General features: G+C 35.8%; 1 protein-coding gene across 5 annotated transcripts in view; it reads left to right on the plus strand.

The window, feature by feature from the left end:
- Positions 1-26,099, plus strand: part of USP32 (ubiquitin specific peptidase 32) — an 81,165-nt gene that overhangs the window by 39,997 nt on the left and 15,069 nt on the right. Inside the window, exons 1-14 of one of the 5 annotated variants that reach the window (XM_040618831.1) lie at positions 1,304-1,568; positions 6,113-6,244; positions 7,766-7,873; positions 8,654-8,769; positions 9,154-9,216; positions 11,085-11,168; positions 13,942-14,003; positions 14,121-14,223; positions 16,003-16,195; positions 17,390-17,565; positions 18,315-18,455; positions 21,739-21,898; positions 24,164-24,318; positions 25,070-25,151. In XM_040618831.1, coding sequence (XP_040474765.1) covers positions 1,523-1,568; positions 6,113-6,244; positions 7,766-7,873; positions 8,654-8,769; positions 9,154-9,216; positions 11,085-11,168; positions 13,942-14,003; positions 14,121-14,223; positions 16,003-16,195; positions 17,390-17,565; positions 18,315-18,455; positions 21,739-21,898; positions 24,164-24,318; positions 25,070-25,151 — 1,621 coding nt within the window. In that variant the 5' untranslated portion in view covers positions 1,304-1,522. Of the gene's footprint in view, positions 1-1,303; positions 1,569-4,282; positions 4,417-6,112; positions 6,245-7,765; positions 7,874-8,653; positions 8,770-9,153; positions 9,217-11,084; positions 11,169-13,941; positions 14,004-14,120; positions 14,224-16,002; positions 16,196-17,389; positions 17,566-18,314; positions 18,456-21,738; positions 21,899-24,163; positions 24,319-25,069; positions 25,152-26,099 lie in introns of those variants that run through there. The other 4 variants (XM_040618822.1, XM_040618804.1, XM_040618795.1 and 1 more) reach the window with 4 other exon arrangements.

Here is a 26,099-nt window from a genome sequence, read left to right on the forward strand (position 1 = left end):
AGGATGTCATTTTGTTGCCTTCCCTGGGTAGTGTGCACTCTCTTTAAGTATCAGAACAAAACTGACTCCATCCTACCTGTAAAGTAGGTCTTACTTTTTGCCAAAGTAAAATGAGCCCAGTTCAAGTCTGTTTCAGATAAGGTGCTCCATCTCAGCCTTGGGTTGCTGTCATATTGACTCCAGGTGAGACCTCATTGGTCTCCTTCACTCAGCTGGAGATGCTGATGCGGCAACATAGGTGGTGGTTGCCCTTTTTTAATGGCTGTGTCATTTTGTTGTGATTTGATGGGGCTTACATGCTCAGGTTTCCAGTCCATGGGGAGAATAATCCCATTTGTCAGAGATGTTACTGGTTTCAAGCTGACAGACTCTGTAATTTGTACTCTTTTGGAGTCCAGTTTTTGTGTCACTGAGTTCTTACTAAGTAGCATCTTAAATCTCCTTTGAATTGAAGAGACTCTCTTCAGTTGTCAGAAAATTTCATCAAAATGCTCCTGCTTTTTCTGACAGCTCTTACGTACCAAGATGCAGCTAAGACAGTGTGTAATCAGTACAATAATTATATTTTAGAACATAGAGTTATTGCTAATTTAGCCTAGTAAATGAGAGAAGCCCTGGATAACCAGACAGCATGGTTGAAATGGAAGAGTGATTTCTTGAAACAGTATAAAATTGTAACTGAATGTTGTGGAAGTAACCTTTTCTGGCAGAGATGGGTTTATAAACCTGTAGGGCTTTATGGTAAGCTGAAGATGTGAGTCTGTAAAAGAGAGGTGAAATGAAGTGATCACTTAACTTTGCTCATGTTAAAAGGCTGTCTGGATATTAAGTATGTGCTTGCCCACTTCAGTTGTGGTATCCACTCTTGAAAAGCTGTCTCTTAATGATGCATGGAAGCCAACAGAAAGCAATTCTGAAGGTTATGGATTTATTAAAGGTGCCTTTAAGAGCATATTTCATTCTGTGCTATTTTTTTTCCCAAGTGTGTGAACACTTTTACTTTGAGAGGAACTGCAGTATGTAATACTACTTCTGTACATGTTCTCATGTTAAGGCACTGGTGATCTGTGTTCTGCTAGGTAAACACCTGGATAGTCATGTCTGACACAAACAAGGATCTTGGCTGAAGTTACAATATTCCCTTCTCTGTGTGTCTCTGCGTGTTTTTCAATAAGGACAAAGGAAAGATGAAAGTATTACAGCAGACCAGGCCACTAAGAAAAAGCCTCAGTGTCACTTAATCTGCATCTTGCCACTTTGTTATCCTCTTAGTTCCCAGGCTATTTTATATCTTGCAAAGCAGCTCTCAGTACCCAGGTCCCAGAGTCTTCAGTGTGTTAATTTGAAAGCGACAAACAAGTGTGCTTAGTCAGAAACCCTGTTTGGTGTTCATTTGGTCTCTGGTTCTGACTCAGCCGTTGCGCAATGAAGGGCTCCCTCGGCAGCTGGGGACTGGGTTTTGCATGGAGGATATCATGGTAAACGGTAAAACAAAGCAAGCTTCAGTTAAAATGTTGGGAATATGGTATGCTGCTTCTGCTGTGAACCAGAGAGGATTGTACCAATAGGTGGGTAGAAATGAAAGTTTTAAAATATATTGAAATGCTTAGTTAATTCTGGTCATATAAAGAGTTGTAATAAACAGTTACTGAAATGAAAACACATGTTTATTTATTTTTTTTTTAAGACAGGATTATTCATGGCTTGCTGCAATATTTAGGAAGGGTGGATATGTCATGGGAATGGCATTAAAATGAAGGATACTTTTTTTAGTGTTTTTCATTGACATGCAACCTGCCTGCCAATCACACTGTGGCAGCTGGTTTTAAATTAACTCTTTTCAGTAGAGTTACTCAAATACGTATTTTTACTGAAAATGTTTACCTATTCTTCCTTTACAATATGAAGACTGTAGCTTGAGGTGTACTTGACGTTATCCTGCTGATTATACTTGTCTAATTCTTAGAGATTGAACTAAAAAATACTAGTGATAATTTTACAGAGCCAAAAGATCCAAAAGTTTTTTCATATTTTTAATGGACAAGTGATGAGAGAGACCTAAAATAGCATATATATGGTTAAATTTCACAGGTGCATAATATTTCCATGTGACCTTAAATAATTGTGTTGTATTTAATTGACAAAAATTAATACTTACTGGCCTAGAAAGCCACTCTGTTCTGATGTTTGGGGCTAGATTTTATATAAGATACGTCTTTTAAAATAATCCTAATTATTTAAAATTTGAACTACTGAATGAAAGCCCAGTTCATACTTCCTGCTGTGATTTGAACAGGCATCAGGAAAGAAATTTTATACTTGGATAAAAGATTTTACCTTTCCAATGTAAACCCTCTAGAATATGGCAATTTTTTTTGTACACATCATGTTCGGATAAAAGTGCAGTCTGCTTTTATCATGCTTCATTTAAACTTCAATAACAAATATGATGATCTGTATATATCATAAATCACAAGAGATTTCTTTTAACTTGGGTTTATGGAGGAATAGATGGTACACTATATATCCTGAGACTGATTTACAAGATTCTGAGCAAAGAGGTCACTCTGTAGAAATCACATTATGTAACAGCTGGCTTTTCAACGGCACAGTTAAACTTTCATGTGTGCTTAATCCAATAAATATTTCTGTATTTTGTGTAAGTGAAACTATTGCAGTGGGCTGCAATTCATTGTTACTATGAACAAAAAGTGTTCTTTTGTCACATTTTTATTTGTATTTAAACTATGTTGTGTGAGTCTAATCAGTGTGAAGAATATTATTTACTACTTTGTCAGTTTTACTTCCTAAAATGTTAGGCTCTTCTGCAGCAAGTCAGTACAGGGGATGTGCATTGGCTATGATATCAATGTAACACTTACGCTAATACTTATCGGCTCTTCTTTTGAAGATGATTATTTGAAAATTCTTTTGTCTTTTAGAAGACCATGTAATTTCAACCACTGCTTGACAGAAATGCAGATAAGATGCTTTCTGATAACCTTTCTTTTCTGAGATTAATGTAATAAAGCAATAAAATTAGCACTGTAGAAGCTATCTGTGAATTACAATTTAAAAAATGGAGTACAACTAGCTTCTGCTATAGATATTTGAGAAAGGTTCTCTGGGAAAATAAAACAATCTTTCAGTTCTTAATTACTAAAAGTAAATACTGTACCTGCCAGTGAAAGCAAGTTTCTGCAGATTTACTCTTCAGTAAAGACAATGTGACCTTCTTTATTTTTTTTAATATTCTTAGTGTGGCATCATTTCAAGAATGAAGTGCAACTAGCACATTTGTTATTCTTCCCAGTCACAAAGGTAGATTAAAAGGAAACAAAGTGATTTACATGCTCATGCTCAGGAGAGTTAGCATAATGCTTTTGTATTTGCTAATGAGAGTAATAATGTATATTTGCAGTTCTTCTAAATGACAGTACAAACTTGCCCTTTATATGCAGTTGTTTAGGTAGTATCATAGTACTGTGATTCTCTTTGTGTACTTAAGGTTCTGTCTCATAAAGCATCTTTTACCTTTCATTTGTTGTTTTTCTTTTTGTTTATTTCTGTTCTTGAAACTCCATGAATATACTTTTCCTTGTATCTCCTGTGGAATACGAGTACTCTAGTCCTAATGTCATGTCTTGCGAGTTCTTTCATATCAGTACTGTAGCACCCTGATACCTTTAGAGGCAACAAGCCTGAGTGAGAGTGTATTTTGGTAGATTTTCTCTCCTCTGGTGACATGCTGACCGTTTTGGGGCAGGTACATCATTAAATCGTGAAGAGACCCCTGTGTTTCTTGGAACATGCCAAATGCAGTTTTACGTCACTTGGCTGTTCTGCTTAGGATCATGAAGCTGCTGACATCTGTGGCAGTCCTAAGCACCTATGACATTTCTGTAGGCTGATCTTCAAAGACATAACTACTGCATTTCTCCTTGATTTCTAGTAGAATAATTTTCCTTTATATGTTTAGATTCCTGCTTCCTTATGTATTGAGGACAGACTTTTTAGTAGGGCCTGTAGTGATAAGGCATGGGGTAATGGTTTTAAACTAGAGGAGGATAGATTCAGAAATTTTTTGTGCTGAGGGTGGTGAGACATTGGCACAGGTTACCCAGAGAGGTGGTGGGTGCCCCATCTGTGGAAACATCCAAGGCCAGGCTGGACGGGGCTCTGAGCAACCTGGTCCAGCTGAAGGTGTCCCTGTTTGCTGCCAGGGGGTGTGGGGTGGTGTTGGGACTAGGTGGCCTTTAAAGGGCCCATTCCAACTCCACCATTCTGATTACAACACGACCCAGAGCCAGGAGATGGTAAAGCAGACAAGGGAATCAATTCATCTAGGAAGGAGGAGGAGAGGAGAAAGGAATACAGTTCGGTTTTCCTTCTGGACCAGCTCTCTTATCTCACTATGTAAGTGCACGACAGCTGATAATGGTGCAAGCCAGGATGCTGCAGCAGGTGCCTGGGGTTAAGGGGGAAGGTAAACTTTCTCCGCACAGCCTGAAGTTACATTAGCTTCATGCGACCCTAGGACGCCTGCGTGGCTGTGGGGGTTCTGCAACACAAGGCTGTCTAGTGATTGTACGGAATGGGCAGAGGGAAGGGAGGATGTCTTCACTGATGTGACATTTCTAGTTAGACTGGCTAAAAATATTTTGCGGGAAGTTGCAAACCCCTTCCACTTCTTCAACTCTGCTTCAGTTATTAATCTTTCATTAAAATTTTTCCAAGCTTTCTGCTGATAAGGGTATGGTATTTTTGTTTTGATGCATTATATGAATTGCCTGCTGGGTAATGACAACTAGTTCATGTTTGTTGTTTTGTTGGGGTTTTTTTGCTTTTGTTTTTTGTGTTGTTTTTTTTAGGCTAAATTACTATTCTCAGTAAATTACTAATCTCAATGACAGAAATAAGAAAATAAATCAATAAAATTTCAATTTGACATACAACTCTTTTTGGGTCTCTTCCGTTGTTAAGCCTTAAAGGATTATTATTGTTTCTATAGACTAAACCAGGCCAAATAGCTCAAGTTAAACCTATTAGAAAGCTGGCGTGGATTTAAAGGCTCAGAACCATCTGGGAATGGGATCACACGTAGTGGTTCTTAATATAGACAGCTTTGTCATTACATATCTATTTGAGAACCAGTTAATTTGCACTGACCTAAAGCAGTGTTTTGACACACTTGCATATGTAAAAAGGTTAAAAGTATTGTTGAGCAGAAATGTAATGATTTTTTAATATTTATTTTTTTATTTTATTTTATTTAAAGGATAAAGCATAAGGAGACTGACGTTTGTATGTAATGTTTTGAAAGAAAACAAGTTCTTCCTCTGTATTTTTTTTTTTACCTTTACTTAGCACCTTGTTTTCCTCATTGCTGGTTTTGGGGTTTGGGGTTTTCCCCCTTCTTTAAATTAGCTTGTAAATTCCTCTGTATAAAGTGTCTTCTAGGTTTGTATAATCACTGCCCAATGTTGACTGGGTTTCTAAGTGCATCTGTAGTATAAATAATAAAGTAAAACAAGCTATTCTATATTTGGAAAAAATTATTGCTGAGATACAGTGTTTAAATGTCACATAATTTAGCCTTATTATTGTATAAGAAGGCTAAAAATTTCAAATAGGAATTCTTCAAGAGCAGCCAAGTACTAATGTTTTTTTTTATTATTCTAAAAAAGTTCTGGGATTTTTTTTTTAAATGCTGCTTCACATCCTTTTAGAGGACTTGAATACTGGATACCTTGGGAAAGTAAGATTTTGCACATAAAATCTACCTGTTCAATTCACCAGGAAGAAATATGTGAAAATGAAGACTGTGGAGCCTTTAGCAATGGGATTTCATTTCTTTATTTCTAAGTGCTTGTGATGATGCGTTTTTAATGTTGAACTCCTAGATGGTGAATGATTCTGTAGATAAAGAAGGTAATATTGGACCTTTATTGCTCATATTTTTAATTTTTATATGCGGGTGTCAGGCATAAAAAAAAGAATTAACATAATTTTTCTCTTTGTGACAAAATAATGCTGCATTTTTATTTGGTACTGAATTCTAACGCAGTCCAGATACTACCAAAATATTATTTTACTTCTGTTGTTTATACAGTGGAAGAATCTGACATCATCGATCTCGAAAAACGATACTGGCTGCTAAAAGCTCAATCAAGAACTGGACGTTTTGATTTAGAAACATTTGCCCCCTTAGTTTCCCCTCCTATTCATCCATCTCTGAGCGAAGGTATGGAAATTGGGTCAAATGTACAAGGAAGTGATGATGCTGTGGTGTTCAGTACCTGACTGTCTACTGATGTACAAATTTTACAGCTTTAAAAGGGGGCCTGGTTTAAAATCTATTTTAAGTTTAAATTACAGATGTTCATTTCACTGAGTTCTGAATGTTTGAAAATGAGAAAAGATACCTGAGCAATCTCTGTTTGTTGGGAAATCTGGAATGACGAAAGAAGTGATGCTTCTGCGTGTTACATTGTTGTTAGTTGTCAGGAAATTTGTTGAACTTGATTGTATAATTTGCCCTGTAGTTGCTTAAATCTTTTCACTGGGTTCCTTAAGATTTTGTAGTGACAAAATGTACTGCTGTCCTTGAATGAGATAAAATAGGAGACCTTTTCAAAACTGACAAACGTGTTTCATCTCTGAAATGGCAGTTCAGCATGCAAGTCAGAAGTTGTATCATGCTGTCAATGAAATGATCTTCCCTAATAGTGTAAGTTAAGGAAGATTTTGTTCAGAAGACTTGGTCAGGAGATGTGTATGTTGCAATGCAGACATGTTAATAACCAAGCTGGTCTTTCAAGTTGAAGCCACTCTGGTAATAACTGGAGGTTGCAATTGTTTAATTGCCATTTACTGAACAACTTAAGGACACGAAGTAACATTCTGCTTACAGCTAGTTTTTGTCTGCAGTTCTAGAGTGGGAATTTTTTGTCACTGAATGGTCAGCTTTGCTGACAAGTGGCAGCAGTAACTAGAAGATGGGAAATTTATTTGTAGTGGATGCAATCTGTTAAAACACCAGAACATATGTTCAGTTCAATAGGGATATATCCCCACATCCTTTTGCTTTTAAGTGCGTTTTATCTACTTAGTGATATAAATTTACACAGGTGCTATGGGGAAAGTTAAATTTGATTGGCTTCTGGTCATTATGTATGTCTTCTGTGGATAGTGCAACTGAGTCATTGTCACACCAAAAAAAATATCTATGGGCTAAAAAAAAGTATGTGCTGAATGAATAGGACTCTTAAATCCTTTGAAGACTGGTAACTAAAACTGCTTACTCACTTAGGGCCAGATTTGTAATGGTATTCAGTGATTTTTAGGAGTTTCTATCAGGTGCTTTGGAAAAGCAGAAGCATTTGGCATCTGAGTACCTTTGCTATTTTGGTCCTTTAGCTTTTGTAAAATGCTTGTCCTGGCCATACTGGTTTAGATGTACTGTCTATAAATCAGGCATTACGAGGAAGGTGTGAGAATAAGGTTCAGAGTTCTTCATTTCCCCCCCCACCCCCGACCCAGCCCCTGGCTTTGTCTATCCATACATGAGTGATCTAATTCACCTTAAAAATGGTCTTAGTAGTGCTTAAATATCTTTATTACACTTAGAAGAATTAGTTATAATCATAAGTGTTTATACTTCTTTTTGCAGATGTTAACAATTAACCCTTCATGTAAATATAAAGTATGATTGTCAGCTGTTTCAGCCAGATGCTGTAACAGGAGATGCTTTTGTGGTTTGCAGGTTTGTTTAATGCTTTTGATGAAAACCGAGACAATCACATAGATTTTAAAGAAATTTCCTGTGGGCTCTCAGCATGTTGCAGGGGACCCTTGGCAGAAAGACAAAAGTGTAAGTATGCAAAATGTTAACTGTTAATTTTAGAGAAGTTTTTTGGTTTGAGCAGTGAAGTTTAGTTGTTTCCACCTTTTTAGAAATATTTTCCGCTGAACAAGTGTGTGTCTGTGAAAGGTGACAGACTTTAAGAGTTAAAAAATTAAAGGATTTTTAAATACCAGGGCTTCCTTCTATCAATAATGATGAAACATAATTCTGTATGTATTATAACTTATCCATAGCTTCATATAAATTATCAACATGTTTCAGGGAAAAAAATATATTTCAGAAGTTGTTTTGCAGTGTCCTGCATTGTGATGCTGAAATGTGTATCTCAGTATAGAAAGTGCAAACACTTATCTATTCATTATATGTTATATCAAGTGAATGTCCTATTTGATTGTCTTGTGGTTAATAGCATGTTCTGGCTTGCTTACTGTTCGGTTTTCAGCTGGCTCCCTGCAAGATTCTTGTGTTTTGAAATACCTTTGTGCCATACTTTTCCAAAGCCATATTGCTGCAACTTAAAAGCTATCATTCACTGGAAATTTCTGGATGCACATATGTTCCCTGCTATGTCACATTAGAAAACACAGCACAGAATTGCAGGAATCTAGATTTCAGTTTATTAAACACAGCTGCTCCATTTCCTCACTACCACACATGCATCCTGCCTCATCAAAACTGTCAGCACTAAATCATGTTCTTGTGACTCTGCAGACTTACGTTCTGCGAGAAATAAAAAGTAGTTATTGTGTAGTTCTAACATAAAAAAGTAATTTCCTTTTTTCTCAGTTTGCTTCAAGGTTTTTGACATTGACCGGGATGGTGTGTTGTCTCGCACTGAACTTAAAGAAATGGTGGTTGCACTTTTGGAAGTCTGGAAAGATAACCGTACTGATAAAATACCTGTATGTTATTTTGGTTTTTATTTGTTTGCTTCTGTTCCTTAAAGTCATCCTCAAAAGTAGGAATGTGAATGTTGTTTGGTTTCAGTGAAATACAGGCTTCCTTTTGAACTACTTTAGCTTAGGAGTATTGATAAGTGGATGTAACTTGCCTCGCTTAACTTTGACCTGCTATTAACCAAATCAGAATGATCTGACTATAATGTAGTCTGTTTCATATAAAGAAACTTTAGGTACAGGAGTGCAACTGTCTGGAAGCACTCAGTTGTGAATTATATAGAGGTATCATCAACGTTTCTTATAGTTACATTTTTTATTTTAAACATTTGCAGCTCCAGAGTGCTGTGAGAATTTAACTCTTGTTTTCTAATCCTTTTTTTTGCTAAGGAATTGAACATGGATTTATCTGAAATTGTAGAAGATATTTTGAATATGCATGATACCACAAAGGTAGGAATTTGCTCTTGTTTCTTTGTCATTTTTATACCCTAGTATTTTCAGTTGATTTATAAAAAAGAAAGTAAAATCTTGTGCTTTCTTTAAAGCAGATGCGTCAATAGAAAAATCTCTTTCAAGAAATGTCAGTTTTCCATTAAGATTTTCCACATTCTGTGAGAGAAAGAACATGTTTCAATTTTATAAGCCATTTTTATACGTGAGACTAAACCAAAAATACATATCCAGATGAAATTAATTTGAAGCATATACTGTTTGCAAGGCTTTGCTATGCATAATTAATACCAGTTTTAAATCTGATGCTTGACTTGTTCTAGAGAAACTGTTTGTGGTGGTTGTTTTTTTTTTTTGCAAGATCTTTGTTCATGTGAAACAAGGGGTAATGCATTAACTTACCTTATACTTTATGCTGTATAAAGACACCTCCTATGCTGGAACAGAACTGTATTAATTCAGTAGTAACTTATGCATTATCATTTTCAAGCTACTTTGTTTGCAGTATCATTATATACAACCAGTGAACTAGTATGATGATATTGTTTCAGACCTAAGTATCCATGAAACTATGGAGACATGTCACGACTGTCGTGACACACAGAAAAAAGTCTTAGTAGCTTATATTGTGCTTTATAGTTAGCTGTGTGTAAATCTTTAATTAAGTTCTTGCTTTTTCAAGATACCATTTGCAAACAATATAGTGGAAGTTGTTTCCATTATTTCATCCTTTACTTCACTAATTAAGATGTGTGTCTGGAAACTAAGTAATTTAAGAAAAACTTTAAAGAATGTCTAGGAATGCTTAATTACTTGTTTGAATAGTTGTATTGCCTGCTTGTACTCCAACAAAGTGGTGGGCAAATATTTTATTATAATTTTTTCATTGCCAAAGCAGTAGAAAATATGGCTTCAGTGAGCTCTTTCTTTCATCCTTTGAGGTTTTTATTATTTGTTTATTTTAAATGGGTCATTTATAAGGAAGTGTATAGCAGTCTTCTTTCCACAAAGAGTTGGGAAAGAAGTTTAAGTCTTCAGAATATCTTTCATAGTTGCATCATGAATGTAGTGATGGAAAGAGCTGATGGTGCAATAATTACATAAATTGTTTAACCTCTCTTTGCATGTTAGCTTTGACCTGTGTGAACTCTGGAGAAAATAGTCTGTAAGAAGAGGTGGAGTAACTGCCACTACTGTAAAAATGGCTATAAATTATATTACAGTATAAGCAATTTAGCTTGATCCATTCACTGTATGGTTGAAAATCACAAGGTCCTCTGACTCTGGTCAGTGGTAACGCTACTGTAACTTTGCAAGTGATTAAGAATCAATAGGACTTGTGTTGTAGGGTAAGATCATAAGGACTTGATGATCAAAAATAGTTTTTCCCAGCCCACAGAGGAAGATGGTGGGTTTCTGAATGGATCAAGTATCTGTATATGCAGAGCTTATTTGGACAATCAGAGTCTTAGATTGTCTCAGTCTTGTTTCGTGCAAAGTGATTGCCCTGACCAGTCACATACTGCTTCTGATGGTTTCGTGGTGTGGGAAGGTATGACTACTGCAGTTGAGCGTGAGTATTAAATCTGAATGATGGAGAGCCGGAGCAAAGGTTACAGCCTGTGTGTAGTTTGTCCTCTGTACTCTCAAAGCTTTTTGGTTTTCTAGGTTACATGTGTTATGCTAAAACTTGTTTTATCTTCTTTCATTGGATTAAATTTTATTATCAGTGGTAGATGCAAATTTTTGTCAAATCACTGGCTTTGTCATGCCTTGTAATGACACATTTAATTAACATTTTAATAGAAATAGGTTAATAGCTTGACGTTTTTTTCCTTTCCCTTTTCATTCTCTTCCCTTCAACTAAGCTTGGACACCTGACTCTGGAGGACTACCAGATATGGAGTGTGAAGAGTGCACTTGCCAATGAATTTTTAAATCTGCTTTTTCAGGTATGTTTAGAGGAAATTTAAATTTGAAAATTGTGGACACTAACTCATGAGCTTTTTGCGTGGCCATGAATTGCAGCATCAGCATTTGTGCTAACGTGCTTATGGTTTTGTTTATTTCACTGAGTTATGTGGTTTTGCAATTGTGCATTACCTTGATGGAAAGATTCTCTATTTGATTAGTATTCTTTTCAGTGTATGGAGATGCCTAAAGCCTAATTTGATAAAGTGAATGTTTATCAACAATACTGTTCATAAAATGAAATATCCAGTGTATCAGCAGTTATATTTTTCATTAGAAAAAGGCTGTGTTCTTAAACAATTGTTCCTGGAAATGCTGAGGAAGTGACACAGGAAATGAGAAAAGGTATCAGTAACTCTACAACTGCTTTCCCTTCACATTTTTGGTTAACGCCGTTTAAGGAACCTTTTGTTGCTTTCTTAATGAAGCAGTCCTTGAAAGCTGTGATCTCATATCACTATTGTGTTGCAAAGCTGAGGATTAAGTGTGTATATGATTTGGTTGTAATCAAGCTTGAGTTAGATTTTTGTAAATTCTTAAAACAGTCATATTTTAGTGTTGGCTCACTTTGTGCAGAAAATGACCCCCTGAGAGTATTTTCGTTCACTGCAGTTTGTTCCTTACCCATTTTCCATAGAGGTTGATGCTTTGAGTTTAAATAGTAATAATAATGGTAATAAATAATGATGGAGCATTGAAGATTTGTCCTAATTTAATGTTCACCTCCAGCCCTGTATGACAGTCTCAGTTCTTCCAGGGATGGCCGGGGAGAACTGGTGGGCTCCGTTCTCACGTTACCAATGAAACTTAATTAGTTATGAGGCAGATTGTACCAGAAAAATACTTCATCAGAGGGAAGCTGTGGGTTTTGGTTTTGGGTTTTTTTTTTAAAATTGTTGTGAGAGGATGTCTGACTAGCATACTCCTAATTCTCCCGTTTATAACCCTAGACTACTTTATAAATTGTGTTTTGAACTATTCTTTTTAAAGAAGTTAAAGGTGACTGAGTGAGAGTACTCTAAGACCATCAGCTGCACCACAGCTGAAAAGAATAAAATCAGAAAGTTCTGCAAATTCTTTTTATCTCTAATTGCATCAGGTTTTGCTTGCACTGCAACCTTCTCAGGAAGGGCTGTCTTTATTTTTGGACTGTCTAGCATTATATATCCTTATCCTTATCCATCATCATAACTTAATATTGATGAACTAACAAGTAGCTATGCAATACTGAAGTAGAATGAATGAACATTTAATATATTTGTCTTAATGATGATTACACGTTGCCATTGTTACACATTGCTTGTTGGAGGTCTCGTTTACAGTATTTTTTCCTCTGGCAGAAAATTGCTATATTTTAATTTTAGATTTTTATTTCCTTTGATAACTTTATCTTATGAAGCACTCTCGTGCTGCGGGCTCAACAGCATACTCGTGCAGGACAGAGTCTGCCATTGATTTGTCTGGGCATTCATTTGAGCTGTCATGAGCTTGTGTGTCTCATCTGCAGACAAGAGAAGCTAAGTAGTCTGAGTAGAGTGCCTTGGATGGCTTGTCAACAAATTGGTTTATTTGCAGCGGGTTTAGTTTATATGAAGAATCTGATGCTAGCACAGTGTTACATGAATTTAAAAAGAAATGTCAGAGCCAGCTGTGTTGTGTGTGCTGGAAAATCTGTTGCTTCCCAGCAGCTAATGGTCTTTGTTTTATTCAGAATGTGGAATGGTCTCTCACACTGTAATATAAATTTAAATAAGATATCTCACCAGTCATTAGAAATTTCCAGCTGAGATGCAAATTGATAGCCTCAAAAGAGACATAAAGAAAAGACTAAAAATCATGTTATGAGCAGCAACCAATTTGAAAACAGTCTCAGAGACGAGACAGCAGACCCTCCTCCTGCAATGGGAAACAAAGACCCCTGCAGAGTCCGTTCCCCTCTGCTCCCTGCTGCTTGCCCAGTGGCTGGGATGCTGCTGGGAGAACCAGCCCCAGCCATTGCTGCAGCCAAGGCCAGGGTGGTTTCACTGGGAAGAGAGGAGTAAAATATTACCCGTCAGGGACTGCTGTTGTTGTGTACTCGGAATAAAACTCCACCCAGATCAGGCAGCCATCTAGGGGATGGTGCCTTCTGTGTTTGTTTCAAGAAGGGGGGGAAAAAAAAAAAAAAGGAAGAAAAAGCATCAGACATTCAGAGAGTGTTCTACAATTTTGAGAGCATTCTCAGTGTTGACTGGTTCGTTGGCCTGCTTTAAACTTCTCCCTCAGTCTCTTCATGTGCTTGTTTTCCTTTCAGTCCCTTTTATAACCACTTCTCCCCAGTTTTCCCCTTTGCATTTTTTTTATTTTAAATCTTCAGCTTATCCTCTTCTAACAACTTGTAATCTCCCAATTTCTCATTACCTCTCTCCAGTACGTACAGGCATCTTAACTTTTTGTATGTCTGATCCATGTCAGTTGCTGTGATCTTTCATAGCATGCGCTTCAGACCTGAAAATAATGAAAATTCATTTTCTGTTCACCTTAATTTGTCTTGGGGCTTTTGACGTTCTTGGTATTTTTGTCGTAACAGAGGGAACAGGTTGTGAATATCATAATCAAAACACTTTTTTAGTGATTTGTTCAATTTTAGGTAGTCTTGCTATATAATTGAAAAGAATTTTCTGAATGGTTTCGTTAGCTGTTCTTTTCTTGTGTTTGCCTAATGTTTGTTTCATAGTGATGTAGTTCTTAATAAAAATTACTTTCTTTTTCCAGGTGTGTCATATAGTTTTGGGGCTACGACCTGCTACTCCAGAAGAGGAAGGACAGATTATTAGGTACGTGTTTTGCTCAGAATCTTAAATGGTTTTCAGAATCGCCTTTGAATATTTTCAAAAGGACTGTAGTTTCCTTGTTTCAACTGATACTTCATGTTGTTTGTTCTTTACTTACAGAGGCTGGTTAGAAAGAGAAAGCAGGTATGGTCTTCAGCCAGGGCACAGCTGGTTTCTTATTGCAATGCCGTGGTGGCACCAGTGGAAAGAATATGTCAAATACGTAAGTATAATAATAATACTATATACTGAGTAAGGGTTTCTGTGAATGTGTTGATGGAAAAAAAGTCTGCAGCCAATGACTGCTTAACCAATAATGCTTGAAATCAAACATCTCCTGTCTCTTAGTGGAAAATAATTGTTTTGCTGAATCATTGTCACATGGTGAGCTTTTCACTATAATCTCATTAAACTGTCATCTCTTCCTGTACATTGTTTCATCATTCCTCCATGTCAAAATATTTTTTGAATAAAAATACAGTCTCACAGTAGTGCTCCCATTAAGTCTTTTGATCCATTTGATAATAGAGCTACCTGTTTTGGTTTTGACTTCACTTAGGCCACAAATACACACTGTATTTTCTGGACAAATAAAGGAGAGAATTGGTATAACTGGATTTATAGGCAATGGAGAATAGTAGTCCAGTACCTGATGGTGATCAAAGCAGCCCTACTAACAGGGTATTGTTCTAGGGTGCTTTTTAATACCCACCAACTAAAATATTTAAGTTAAAGTATGGCTATGAACTTACCCAAAAGAAAACGTATTTAATAAAATTTGAGGTGGTGATAAGTACTTTTTGCAGGTTACACAAGGGAAATAAACTATTTCTCAAAAGGTTTTTTTATATAGTGATAAGTAATCATGTAAGTATTTGAGTTGTTTTATAAAATCAAATAACTAAAAATACTCAGAAACTGCAATGTATGCATTAACTAACCATGTAATTAGTTTTTCTTTGTGCACAGTGAATTGGACAAACGAAGGCTTAAATACCTGAAATACTAGTTAATTTAATCCTCGTCATAGTATAAGCACTCAGCTGTGCACATGGTTTCATACCTAATCCTTTGCATAATAGCACAATGCCATTAGTCACTCTGCCTCTTGAGCAAAGAGGACACTCAGAATTTCCGTAAAACTCTAGAAATTATTACATTAATTCCAACATACATTTTAGCCTTATTTTATACATCTCAATTTAATGCACAGTTTTGTAATTTGACAAGATATAATGTTTAGTTACATGATAAATAGGGGACAATTAAATCAGGAAACATCCCTTTTTTTCAGTGTTGTTATAGTGATGTTTATTGCGTGGATTTTCTTCTTTCCTCTCTAAGGCTCAGTTAATACCCTTTTCTGTTTTCTCATTTCTTGCTGTTTCTCGCTGTGACTGGTGCTATAAATTGAGTAGGATTCTTCTTACATGTTGTCTGTACTGGGCAGGCAAGTTACACTCTTGGTGGAGGACACAGATATATATTTTTTTTTTCTCCGCTTATATTTTGCCTAAGTGTGAGCCAGATTGCATTTGCAAATTCTTTCTCCAAAGGAGACGAAGGAACTTTGTTTCAAAACGAAGTTAGGGAAGACTAAAATGTTGCAGGTTTGAGGAAACCATGGGGTTTTTTTTTATCTTGTGCTAGCTGTTCTCATTTAATCCCATGAAATTCAACAACGACAAATCTTCAAATATTTAGTCTAGTTACAGCTGTCTAAAATGGTTGTCTTTTTATGTACCTAGATAGAGAAAATAATTCTGGTATTTCACCATTTTTATATTGTACGGCAGAGTTTATTCAGTTGGTTGTAACAATTTTGACTGTTAGTTTCTGCAGGTTTTTCATCAGTAGGTGTAGAAAATATTTTTTCCTATAATGCGCACTGTGATATACAAAAGTGGTCATGCAGCTGTGAATTTTGGTGATTGGTTTGGCTGGTGCTAAACGTCTTTGATATCGGCTTATAATTAACTTTTCTACTTCCTACCAATTTTAGGATGCAAACCCTGTTGTGATAGAGCCTTCGTCTGTCTTGAGTGGAGGTAAGAATTCGCTCATAGCTGCTGCAGCCAATACTTCAGAACAGGGAGAAGACAAAATGGGAGGTCTTAATTACTTCAGTGCAACAGAAGAAAAGTTTTCAGATAATATTTCTACTGCATCAGAAGCCTCAGAGACTACTAGCAGCAGTAAGCATAACATCTTATTTCCTTGGAGGTTTAATGTAGAACAGGTTTAGAGAAAACTACATGCCGCATAGATTCCTCCAGGCGAAAAGATAACATGGTTTAGATTGCAGTAGTGGCCTACAAGTGGACGTTGGTGAATTACTAGGATTTTTTAGTCTGTGGTGGATAAACAAGAAACAGTTTTGCTTAAACAGCAATTCATCTTTTATGCTATGAGTAGTTTCCAGAATTGCTTTCAAGATGGTTTTTCTCCTATCATTTATTTTCTGAGTGGATTTTTCCCCCCCCCCTCTCTTCACATTAAGTTGTTTCTAGGTCATACCTAATTGGGCATTGTATTATGTCTTCCAACGAGATGACCTCAGATACTACAAAGAGGAAAGAAGCAGGAAAAAAAAATATTAGGGAAAGCATGCTTACAATTTTACCGGGCATGTGATCTAAATGAGTTTATGCAGATTCTAGGAGCCATCTTTTGAAAGAAGAGATTTTTGTTCTTGTGAGAATTTGAGATGTTGGGTTTTTTCTTACAAGACAGCTGAATGTTGCATCTGGTATTTTAAAATCTGTGTCTTAAAACTGTAACTTCAATTTAAAATAGATAAATTACTGTGATTGTTTTTGGGGTGGGTGTTGGAAAAGATAGAGGAAGGGCAGGAAGGGAGACAAGTTTTACATTATAAGTTTGTTCTTTTTATTAACGTGAAATTTAGATTTAGTGTTCTGCATAACCAAAGGAGATTTTATCAGAATATAAACATCTTCCTTTTCAAGGACAAAAAAATAAAAATTGGGCATTATTTCATATATATTCAGGTTTGTATACAAGATTTTCAGGAGTCTGGTATTCAAACAACAGATAATAAGCAGATGCTAAACACATTTGTACCGGCAAACCTAGTTAAGCTATTTTCAAACAGGTATTTGTGTAGATATCTGCTTTGGTATTTGGATATCATATATCCTCTTCGTCACCTTTTCTGACGATAATTTGTCACTCTGTAATTTGCCACTCTGTAGTTTGGAAGAGTTGCAAGTATCACCGAAGTGTGAAGGTTAGCCAACTTCTTCAACAATCTTTTTTTAAAAACAAACAAAAAAAGGATACAAGAATTTAACTCATTCATTTATGGTTTATGGAGTCATGAACTGAAACAGAGGATTTTTATTTTTTTTCCTTGTATTCTGTTACAGATACTCTTTACCCTGGCACACCAGGGACTGATGTATGCTTTGCTAGGCAGCATAATACTTCGGACAATAATAACCAGTGTTTCCTTGGAACCAATGGGAGTACTTTGCTACAGCTTAATCCTCAGAAACCAGGAGCTATTGATAACCAACCCCTAGTAACACAAGAACCAGTGAAGGTAAATACATCTGAGTGATGTCAATGTAGGAAAAGTATCTTTTAGCATACTTCTGTCACAGCTTTTTATGTTTGTGGGGTCTTTTTCAGCTAGTGGCTTACTTATATATTAGCACTTCTTTGTCATATAACAAAATCTGAGTTTCTTACTCTTAAGAGGAAAAAATTGTGTTCCTCTTCTGAGGCTACTACTACTGAGTGTTTTGTGGGAAGACAAGTATTCAAAATTTTCTTAAACAAGACTTATAAATGAAAAAGACATATGAAAACACAGCTTTAAGCATTAAGTTTAAAATATTTTAGTAATTAAACACTTCAGTATTTTCAATCTAAATACAAGCATTTATTGCTGTTGTATAAAAACAGAAAATAGTTAACTAAATAGTGAAACAAAACTGACAGTTTTCCCAGTGTTTATGCAAACAAAACATAAAACACAGCCCAGCACCATCAATGATGAGCATAGATTGGATTTCTCTATGCAGTATATGAGTTGTCAGCATAGGTGACAAAAGAAACATAGTATGAATTTTATACCAGATAACTACTTAGAGAAATAGTAAATAGTGAAACTTGAGCTTTAATTATTGTTACATTTAAATACCATCTTTCAGTGTGAAAAGCAGTTGCAAATTGCTGCATAAATTTTTTTGAATAATTAAAAAGCCTTCTGTGATCATGAAGTAAAATCATTGCAGCTACATGCTATTTTTTCCACTTGAGATTTGACAAAGTTCTTTTTGTTTAAAGGCTGCATCGTTAACAATGGAGGGTGGAAGATTAAAGCGATCTCCACAACTGATTGAAGGAAAGGACTACATAATGGTACCAGAACCAGTCTGGAGAGCACTTTACCATTGGTATGGAGCAAATCTGTCCTTGCCCAGGCCGGTAAGTTGTGATTATAGATGCTGTTAACTTGCCATAACCTCCAAGATAATACAAACAACCTAATGTGTCCAAGCTTCTGCCAGTTGCACAAGGTAATATTTTATGGTCATCTCCCATTTCATTCAAAATGGGTAGTCTAAATGAAAAGTCTTGAAGAGCAAGCTGGGAAAAAGCCGTCTCAGAAATGGACATGGATAGAAAGTTGTGGATATTTACCAGGAGGTTTGCAGCACAATCCCTGGGAAATAATCCCCAGGAGATACTGCAAGAGGACAGAAATGCTGCTCAAATGATCATGATTACTAAAGCAGGCAAAAGTAGACTTGAGATCAGTTTAAAAGACTTGGCATCAAAACACTCGTCTTTAAAAGCCAAGATAAATTTTCAACTGTTCTGCAAAAACAATAGTGTTAAAACTGAGACACCTGCAGCTTTGAAAACGCCTGCCTTTCTCACAACTTCAGGAAGTGGGGGAAAGTTAACAGTTGCTGTCCTTCAAGTTCAGTGTCATAGAAAACATTTGGTGATGATCTAAAAAGCAGATAGCAATAGGTGATCCCAGTGAAGAAAACTAAGACTTTTCTTTGTTAAAATGGTTGCTCAGAAGCACTTCTGAGCTGTAGCTACAAGCTGCAGGAGTAGTTATTCCTAAAAAGAATTTGTGTATGAGCATATCAGCTTTTGAGTACTGCACAGACTGGTGAAGTTGTACAGCTTTTAGTCAAAGGTTTTTCAATAAAGCATTTATCATAAGTAATTCCTCAAGAAATAGATGCTAAAAGTGAATTGGCATCTGTTGTCTAAGGCACATTAGCACAATCATGGTCAACTATTCCGTGCTAAAAGCAAAGACCTCACCAAAAGGGATCTCACCTGATATGCTCATCCAGTTGGTCCCATCTTGTTTTAATTCTTCAGCTTTGAATTTTGTTGCAGGTATTATATATTTTGACCATAGGAATACCAGTTGTTATTTTGAGCATATCGTTTGTTAAAATAAATAGTTCTTTTGTGTCGTTCTTCTTCTAGTATTATGATAATTGCCTTCATTTTTTCTAATGAGTACCAGAAAATCTTACTGGTGAGGCAAGTGATGACCATTCTCCTTCTGCACAAAATCAGTAACACTTCTCCAAATTTGAGGAATACTTATTTGTCAGGAAATAATTCCGATGTAGTGAATTTTCACATTTCTTACATTTGATAGTAAGCAGAAAAGCCAATGAATCACAATAAAATTGTGAAGTAGTTTTACAGACAATTAACAGAAGTGTTTAATTGTGTAAGAAAAATATATTTATAAATCAGTAATACTGCATTTTTATATCAACAATTATTTAATTACCTGTAGTCACTTAAAGCCTTGTAATAAAATTTAACTAATTAGCAAGAGCCTATCAAAGATAAGGTGGTATTTGTACTTCTTTGCATAACAGTTTATTTTAAAAAAAACACCTTGAAGAACCAAAGTTACTTTTTGTAACTAACACTAGTATTTTATATATTAAAGCTGTAAAATATTTAATTAAAAATTCATTTGGGGCTCAATGCGGAATGTATTGCAGAATATAATTTTCAAATATGAAAGTGCCATATATTAAAAGGAATTGACTAAGTGGACTAATAGTCTGTGTTATCTCAATGAGATATTTTTTTTTTGATTGAAGTTAAAACAGTAACTGTTTGTGAGAGAGAAGCAGTAATTATATAGCAGTAGCCATTGTTGAATCATACAATTTGCTCACAATTTATTGGGCTATCTCTCTGTTTCTCTGTGTGTAATATTGCAAAACAATTAACAGGTCATAATCATTTGGAGCTAAAGCTGGCATGCCTTGAATTATTAATACTGAATTTATAGAGAAGTAGGCTGATGTTAGAGGCAAGAAAAATGAATGTCATTTAGTCTGTTCACTTAGAAACATTGGGAACTTTCTTCAGTTTCTGTTGAGTATATTTATTTTGTATAGTGGTTGGTTTATTCTGTGTCAGGTAGTCTCTTATAGGAACAACACTTAAAAAAAGGAAGTGAGAGGATTTTTTAAATTTTTTTATTTTTTAATGATAGCAATAGAGATTTGGTGATTGGTGTTGCAAGTACACAGTGTCACAAGTGGAGAGAGTTAGCTGTATGATTTTTGATGATTTGGTCTGTTAGCCATAGTAGTGGTAATTATTTTACAGTGAAAAATCACTGGCTTCTGTTACCTTTCTCCCACACATTCTCCATGGAAACAACACCTTTCGTGATACAGGAAAGGCCACATCTCTTTATACATAAACTAATGTGCTTGAAATATTTGCAATAGGGTCATTAGAAGAGAGACATCTATACAGAATGAGAGAATTTTAGTTTGGATATCCTGTCTGCAGAAAAATATAAATACTACCTATGTAAGCTGTAGCTTTACAGTCCATAATTAAGCAACGCTTTGACCCTTGGTTATCTGAGCACTTGAATTCTTAAAGCCCATTTGATTACTTACTACCATCTATACAGGCACTTACAGTCCCAGTTTCCCACCCCACAGTAAGGGACTATTATGTTGTTTTTTTCCAGAAAATGTCGTCATATTGCTTTTGTTGTAACTGAATGCTACTTCAGTGCATTTTATTGTTTCTCGCATCTTAAACCGAGTGTTTTCTCCTGCTTCACATGGTCACAAAAATAGTGAACATTCCTGCCATTTATGTATGCCTATGTTTGCACGGATCTACAAAATCTTTGTAAAAATGGTGACTGAAAAGCTGCAAGTCGTATTCTGGGGTAGTTTCAGCTGTTTTTGTCAGCATATCAGAACGTAACAAAAGTAAGTTTCAGTCTACAAACTTGCAATACAAAGCTCATAGTTCAGGAAGTTGAGAACAAATGTCTTATTCAGCTCATGTGTTTTTTCAACAATTGTGAAACTTTTATATTGAAGTATACACAGTGTAGAATTATTGAGGTTTGTTGTAGATGCACATATACTTCAGGAAAATATATTTCAGGGTTTTTTTCTATAGTATGGCACAGGAAGCTGTGCTCCACTGAGTATGGTGTTTGCTTTTGATGATTTGCAACTAATAAGCTTCAAAAAGGCCTTACAAATCACTGAATTGTTATTCCTGTGGATATTTGCCTAAGACACCCCGTAATAAGTTCAGAAGATTTCTCATCTCCCAGTAAAACATTGTTTATATTTTTAACCATCTGCTTTAACGATTACTTCCTGCTCCTGTTGGGATTTCCTATATGTTTGGAACAGCGGTCTCTAAAATACGTTTTAAACATCTTTACTAGGTGATCAAAAACAGCAAAACAAATGTGCCTGAGCTAGAGTTATTTCCTCGCTATCTGCTCTTCCTGAGACAGCAGCCTGCCACTCGAACGCAGCAGTCCAACATCTGGGTGAATATGGGTATGATGAGCCTGAGAATGTTTCCTCAGCATTTACCTAGAGGTAACTTAAGAATGCAGCAAGAATACAAGTGCGCAGTTTCTAAGAAAGCGAGACCCACAGCTGTAGAAGCTTGCTGCCACTGTGCTTGTACACCAGCTAATCAACTGTAAGGCACAATCAGCATTTGGTAATGATTTAAAGGCTTTCCTGCTATCTTCTCTTGGAAGGAAGAGGCGTGAGGGAGCATTTTCAATGAAGTCCGTTAAGTTGCATAGTTACTGCAAATAGATTGGTGAGCTGAAGGTGAAAAATGAGCACTGCATAAACAAAACAACCCAGAAGGGCAGATCTCATTATTCCTGTTGGTAATTAATTTTGTAGCCATAGAATAGATGCACCTGTGCATTGGGCTCTGTGTGTGTATCTGATAGCACAGTGCTAGAATAAATGAAATCATTGTTCAGCCAGTTGGTTCCGAGTTACTTGGCCAGCTAGGCTTTAATGCCCCAAATTGTTTAATACTCTCTAGAAAGTGATAGAGTTAATGGAATATGAAGGCTGTTATTTGATGCAGTTCAGAAAGACAATACTGTAGAAAGTGTAAACTTCAAACTGAAACATATGTGCCATAATTGTGATGGTAATGCTTGCCAGAAGATTGCACGAGTAATGGGCTGTAAGAATAGTCTTTAGATTGCAGCTTCACATTTCATCTGAGAAGTGTTGCAGGTTTTGTTTTCGGTTACCCATTTGTGTGCACAGTTGCATACTTGCCTTGCACAAGAGGTTTGAAGAAATAAATGATGTTCACATGCGTGTGCATTTGGATGCACACCGATGTATATCTGCATCCACAGTAACATATGTCCAGAAATGGGCTCACCTGACTTCAGAAAATTAAATTCTTTAGTCTTGCTAGTGTTAGCCTATGTTTAAAAACCTCATGCAGATGCTCCATTTTTCACTGCTTCAGTAGAATCTAAAACTTAACATGTAGATAGCGGCTGCCTGCTCGATCAAGATCCGCTACAGAAACTGCCTGCTACCCAAATTCATTTTTCCTACTTGACCTAATAAAATGGGAAGTGCTTTGTTTGGACATCCTAAAACGCCCAAATTCAAATAAAGAGAATCTTCTGATGTGCCAAATTTGATCTTGATTTGGAATTATTTTGCTCTGCACTAATTTATTTGTCCAATCAGTTATTAATCTTTTTGAGTTTTCAAATACGCTTTCTTGCTGTAATCTTACAACTAATCCTCTGATCCCTAATCTCAGAAAATGCTTTTTTGTTTTCTTTACAAAAAAATGAGTACTTTGCTTGGTATACTGGGGCAAAACTGATGCTTTACTGACTGATGATTACAATTTAGTTTTACTCTTTTGTCAAATTGCATGTAATACTGCATCTTTTCATATGGTACTATTTATTTTATTTTACTCTTTTGACAGTGAAAGTAGAACAGTGTCACTTCTGTGGTTACTTAAGCAATGCAGTCACCCGATTGGGTTTGGCTGTGTAATAAGTTTTTCATGAATGTGTTATAGACCTGTCTCTCTGAGGAGCTGGAAACTTCCTAATTTTAAACCAAGGAAGCTCAAGGAATAAAGCATGTAAAGTTGGTCTCACCTCTTGTGCAAATGTTTTATTTAAAGATGAGCTCATATTATGGAAAAGAGCAACAATCTCAACTGATGGAATTAATTTGTGTTGTAAACATGAGATTGTTTAGAAATTCTGGTGAAAATCCTAGGCATCTTCACAGAATATGCTTTGAGAAATTTAGTTATTAGGAATACTTTTCTTGTGAAACTGCCAGGCTGATTTCATCTTCACAGATCAGCATTCATCTCCATGGAAGAGCTGAAGCAAAGTCACGCTGCTTCCAAGAACAGTCAGACTGATTTTTCTCTTACCTTAATTTTTATTTAATTTCTCATAAAATTTTGAAGTCCTTTATTTTGAAAATTACCATTGACCCTGATACTCTGTCTTTAACAGAATAGTCCAGTCTTTTAAATCTTCTTTTAAGTTATTTATTTTCTATGAGAATCTTTGGGGAGCAATTTTCTACCAGGTTTTGGTAAGAAGGGAGGTAAATCTGTCTGCTTTATGATAGCAAATTTGTTGTCCCAAGGGGTTAGTAACAACTACCTTTCAATCTAAGTCATTATTTTATCCATATACAGAAGCACTAGAACTCTGTACTACTTTGACAAAATATGCTTATTGTATATATAGTGTATAAGTTACTGATCTGATTTCAGTTGGCCTATGGGTATGTACATTATCTTTTGCCCTTTTCTTATGATTGTGAATCCAGGGAATGTACCTTCACCGAATGCTCCTTTAAAAAGAGTGTTGGCTTACACTGGCTGCTTCAGTCGAATGCAAACAATTAAGGAGATACATGAATATCTCTCCCAGAGGTTACGTATAAAAGAAGAAGATATGCGTCTCTGGTTATACAATAGTGAGGTAATGTTGGGTTTGGGTTGTGGTTTTTTTTTAATCAGCTGTTGGATGTTGTATATCTCTTTTTTTTTTTTTTTTTCCTAGAAATTATTACATGTACATGCACAGAAAAAAAAAAACAAAAACAAGTGGATGTAAGTTCCCTTTGCAGTTTAACTGCCCAGGTTTGAAAACTCTTGCCACTTGCTTTCTAGATATTTTTTTTTTTTTTGTGCACTCCAAACAGTGAAATGTTCGTAACCCAGAAAAATTATCTTTTGTTTTCCTGTTAGCCTGATAAACATTTAATTATCTTGTGGTGTATTTAAAAATTAGCAATTCGTTGACCTATTGAAAGGCTTGATATGAAATTTCATAGAAACTGTTTTAAATAAAAATAGAAGTATATTCTTTCAGTGCCACACGTGATGCTATAGGCTCCTGTTGGCACAGAAGCCAGCAGCCATCCAGGATCTTTTTCAAATGTGCATGTGAACAAATCACAATGAACAAGCAGAATGCATTCCTCCAAACCATTAAGTACGTGTAATTCTCTCATTCTAAAGAAATACCACTTAACATTAAAGCATTGAACTAGATGCTTGTGGAGATCAGTGAACTACTGTATTTAATTAACTTAGGTACAAAACTGGTGTTCTCATTTTTGTGAAGAAATTGTTAATACTGTTTTGATTTCATTGCTTTGAGATTAAAATATCCTCAGAGTATTTAAAATCTAGAAGTAGTAACTATATGATTATTTTTTCTTCTGCAGAACTATCTTACTTTGCTGGATGATGAAGATCACAGACTGGAGTATCTTAAAATCCAAGATGAGCAGCATTTAGTAATAGAAGGTATAAAAAGGGCCTATAAATGCTTTACTAAAAATTGATAGTTTTATATAAGTATATGTATGGTTAATAAATTGCATATAGTACCCGTTTCTGTAATTGCCCGAACTACCCAAATATATAGGCCTAATACCAAAATATTTTGGTTTTGGAAGTATTTTGAGAATGAAGAGTATGTGTAAATAGATGTCTTTTTCTATGTATGTATTGAAAGAAATACAGGAAGAAATACCAAAGCTTCAAATAATCCGCTATTCCTACAGTAATAACTAAAATACCAGAGATTAAACAAATCTCTGTACGAGGCATCTGAGGCTTTTTCATTATCTGATTTTTCTTTCACTAATTTTACCAGAGTTCAGGTTACAGTGTTTGCATGTATACATTCTTACTCATAAAGCAAAAGTTGGAGAAAACAGCGTGTTTCAGTCCATGTCAGTTTTGTTGCTAAGATTTTCATTAGAAGCTGCTTTTATTTTCACATCTGGAGAGAGCCTAATGCATTTGGACTTGACTGCTTGACTGACTCTTGTCATGGCAAAAAGGCGTTGTAAACAATCTCAGCCTTTCTTGTTTCAATTTATGTCTCTCGTGTCTCATACTCCTGCCATGCGCTACTACGCGAGGCAGTGCTGTCAGTCACAAGTACGTTAAGCCTTTGTCCAAGGTAGCAGGGTGCACAGATCAGCTGAGTTTTCGCCTAGTTTGACCTTTTGGCTAATTTTTGTATACGAGAAACAGAAGTATACATATTTAATCCACTCTGTCGTTGTCCTTACATCACAGAGGTGCTATAGAAATCTGGGTCTGATGTCGTGTCTGTACAGGTTTAACTTAACGTAGCTTTATATTGCACCTCAGGCTGGTGTGCTGGATGGACTCATCCCTTTTGTCATTTGGCTTAGCTCACATTTAATCAAGTTAAAACTGGTAGAGTGGATGATGCAGTTC

The sequence above is a fragment of the Falco naumanni genome, chromosome 1 (genome assembly GCF_017639655.2).
Source record: "Falco naumanni isolate bFalNau1 chromosome 1, bFalNau1.pat, whole genome shotgun sequence".
NCBI classification, from domain to species: domain Eukaryota; kingdom Metazoa; phylum Chordata; class Aves; order Falconiformes; family Falconidae; genus Falco; species Falco naumanni.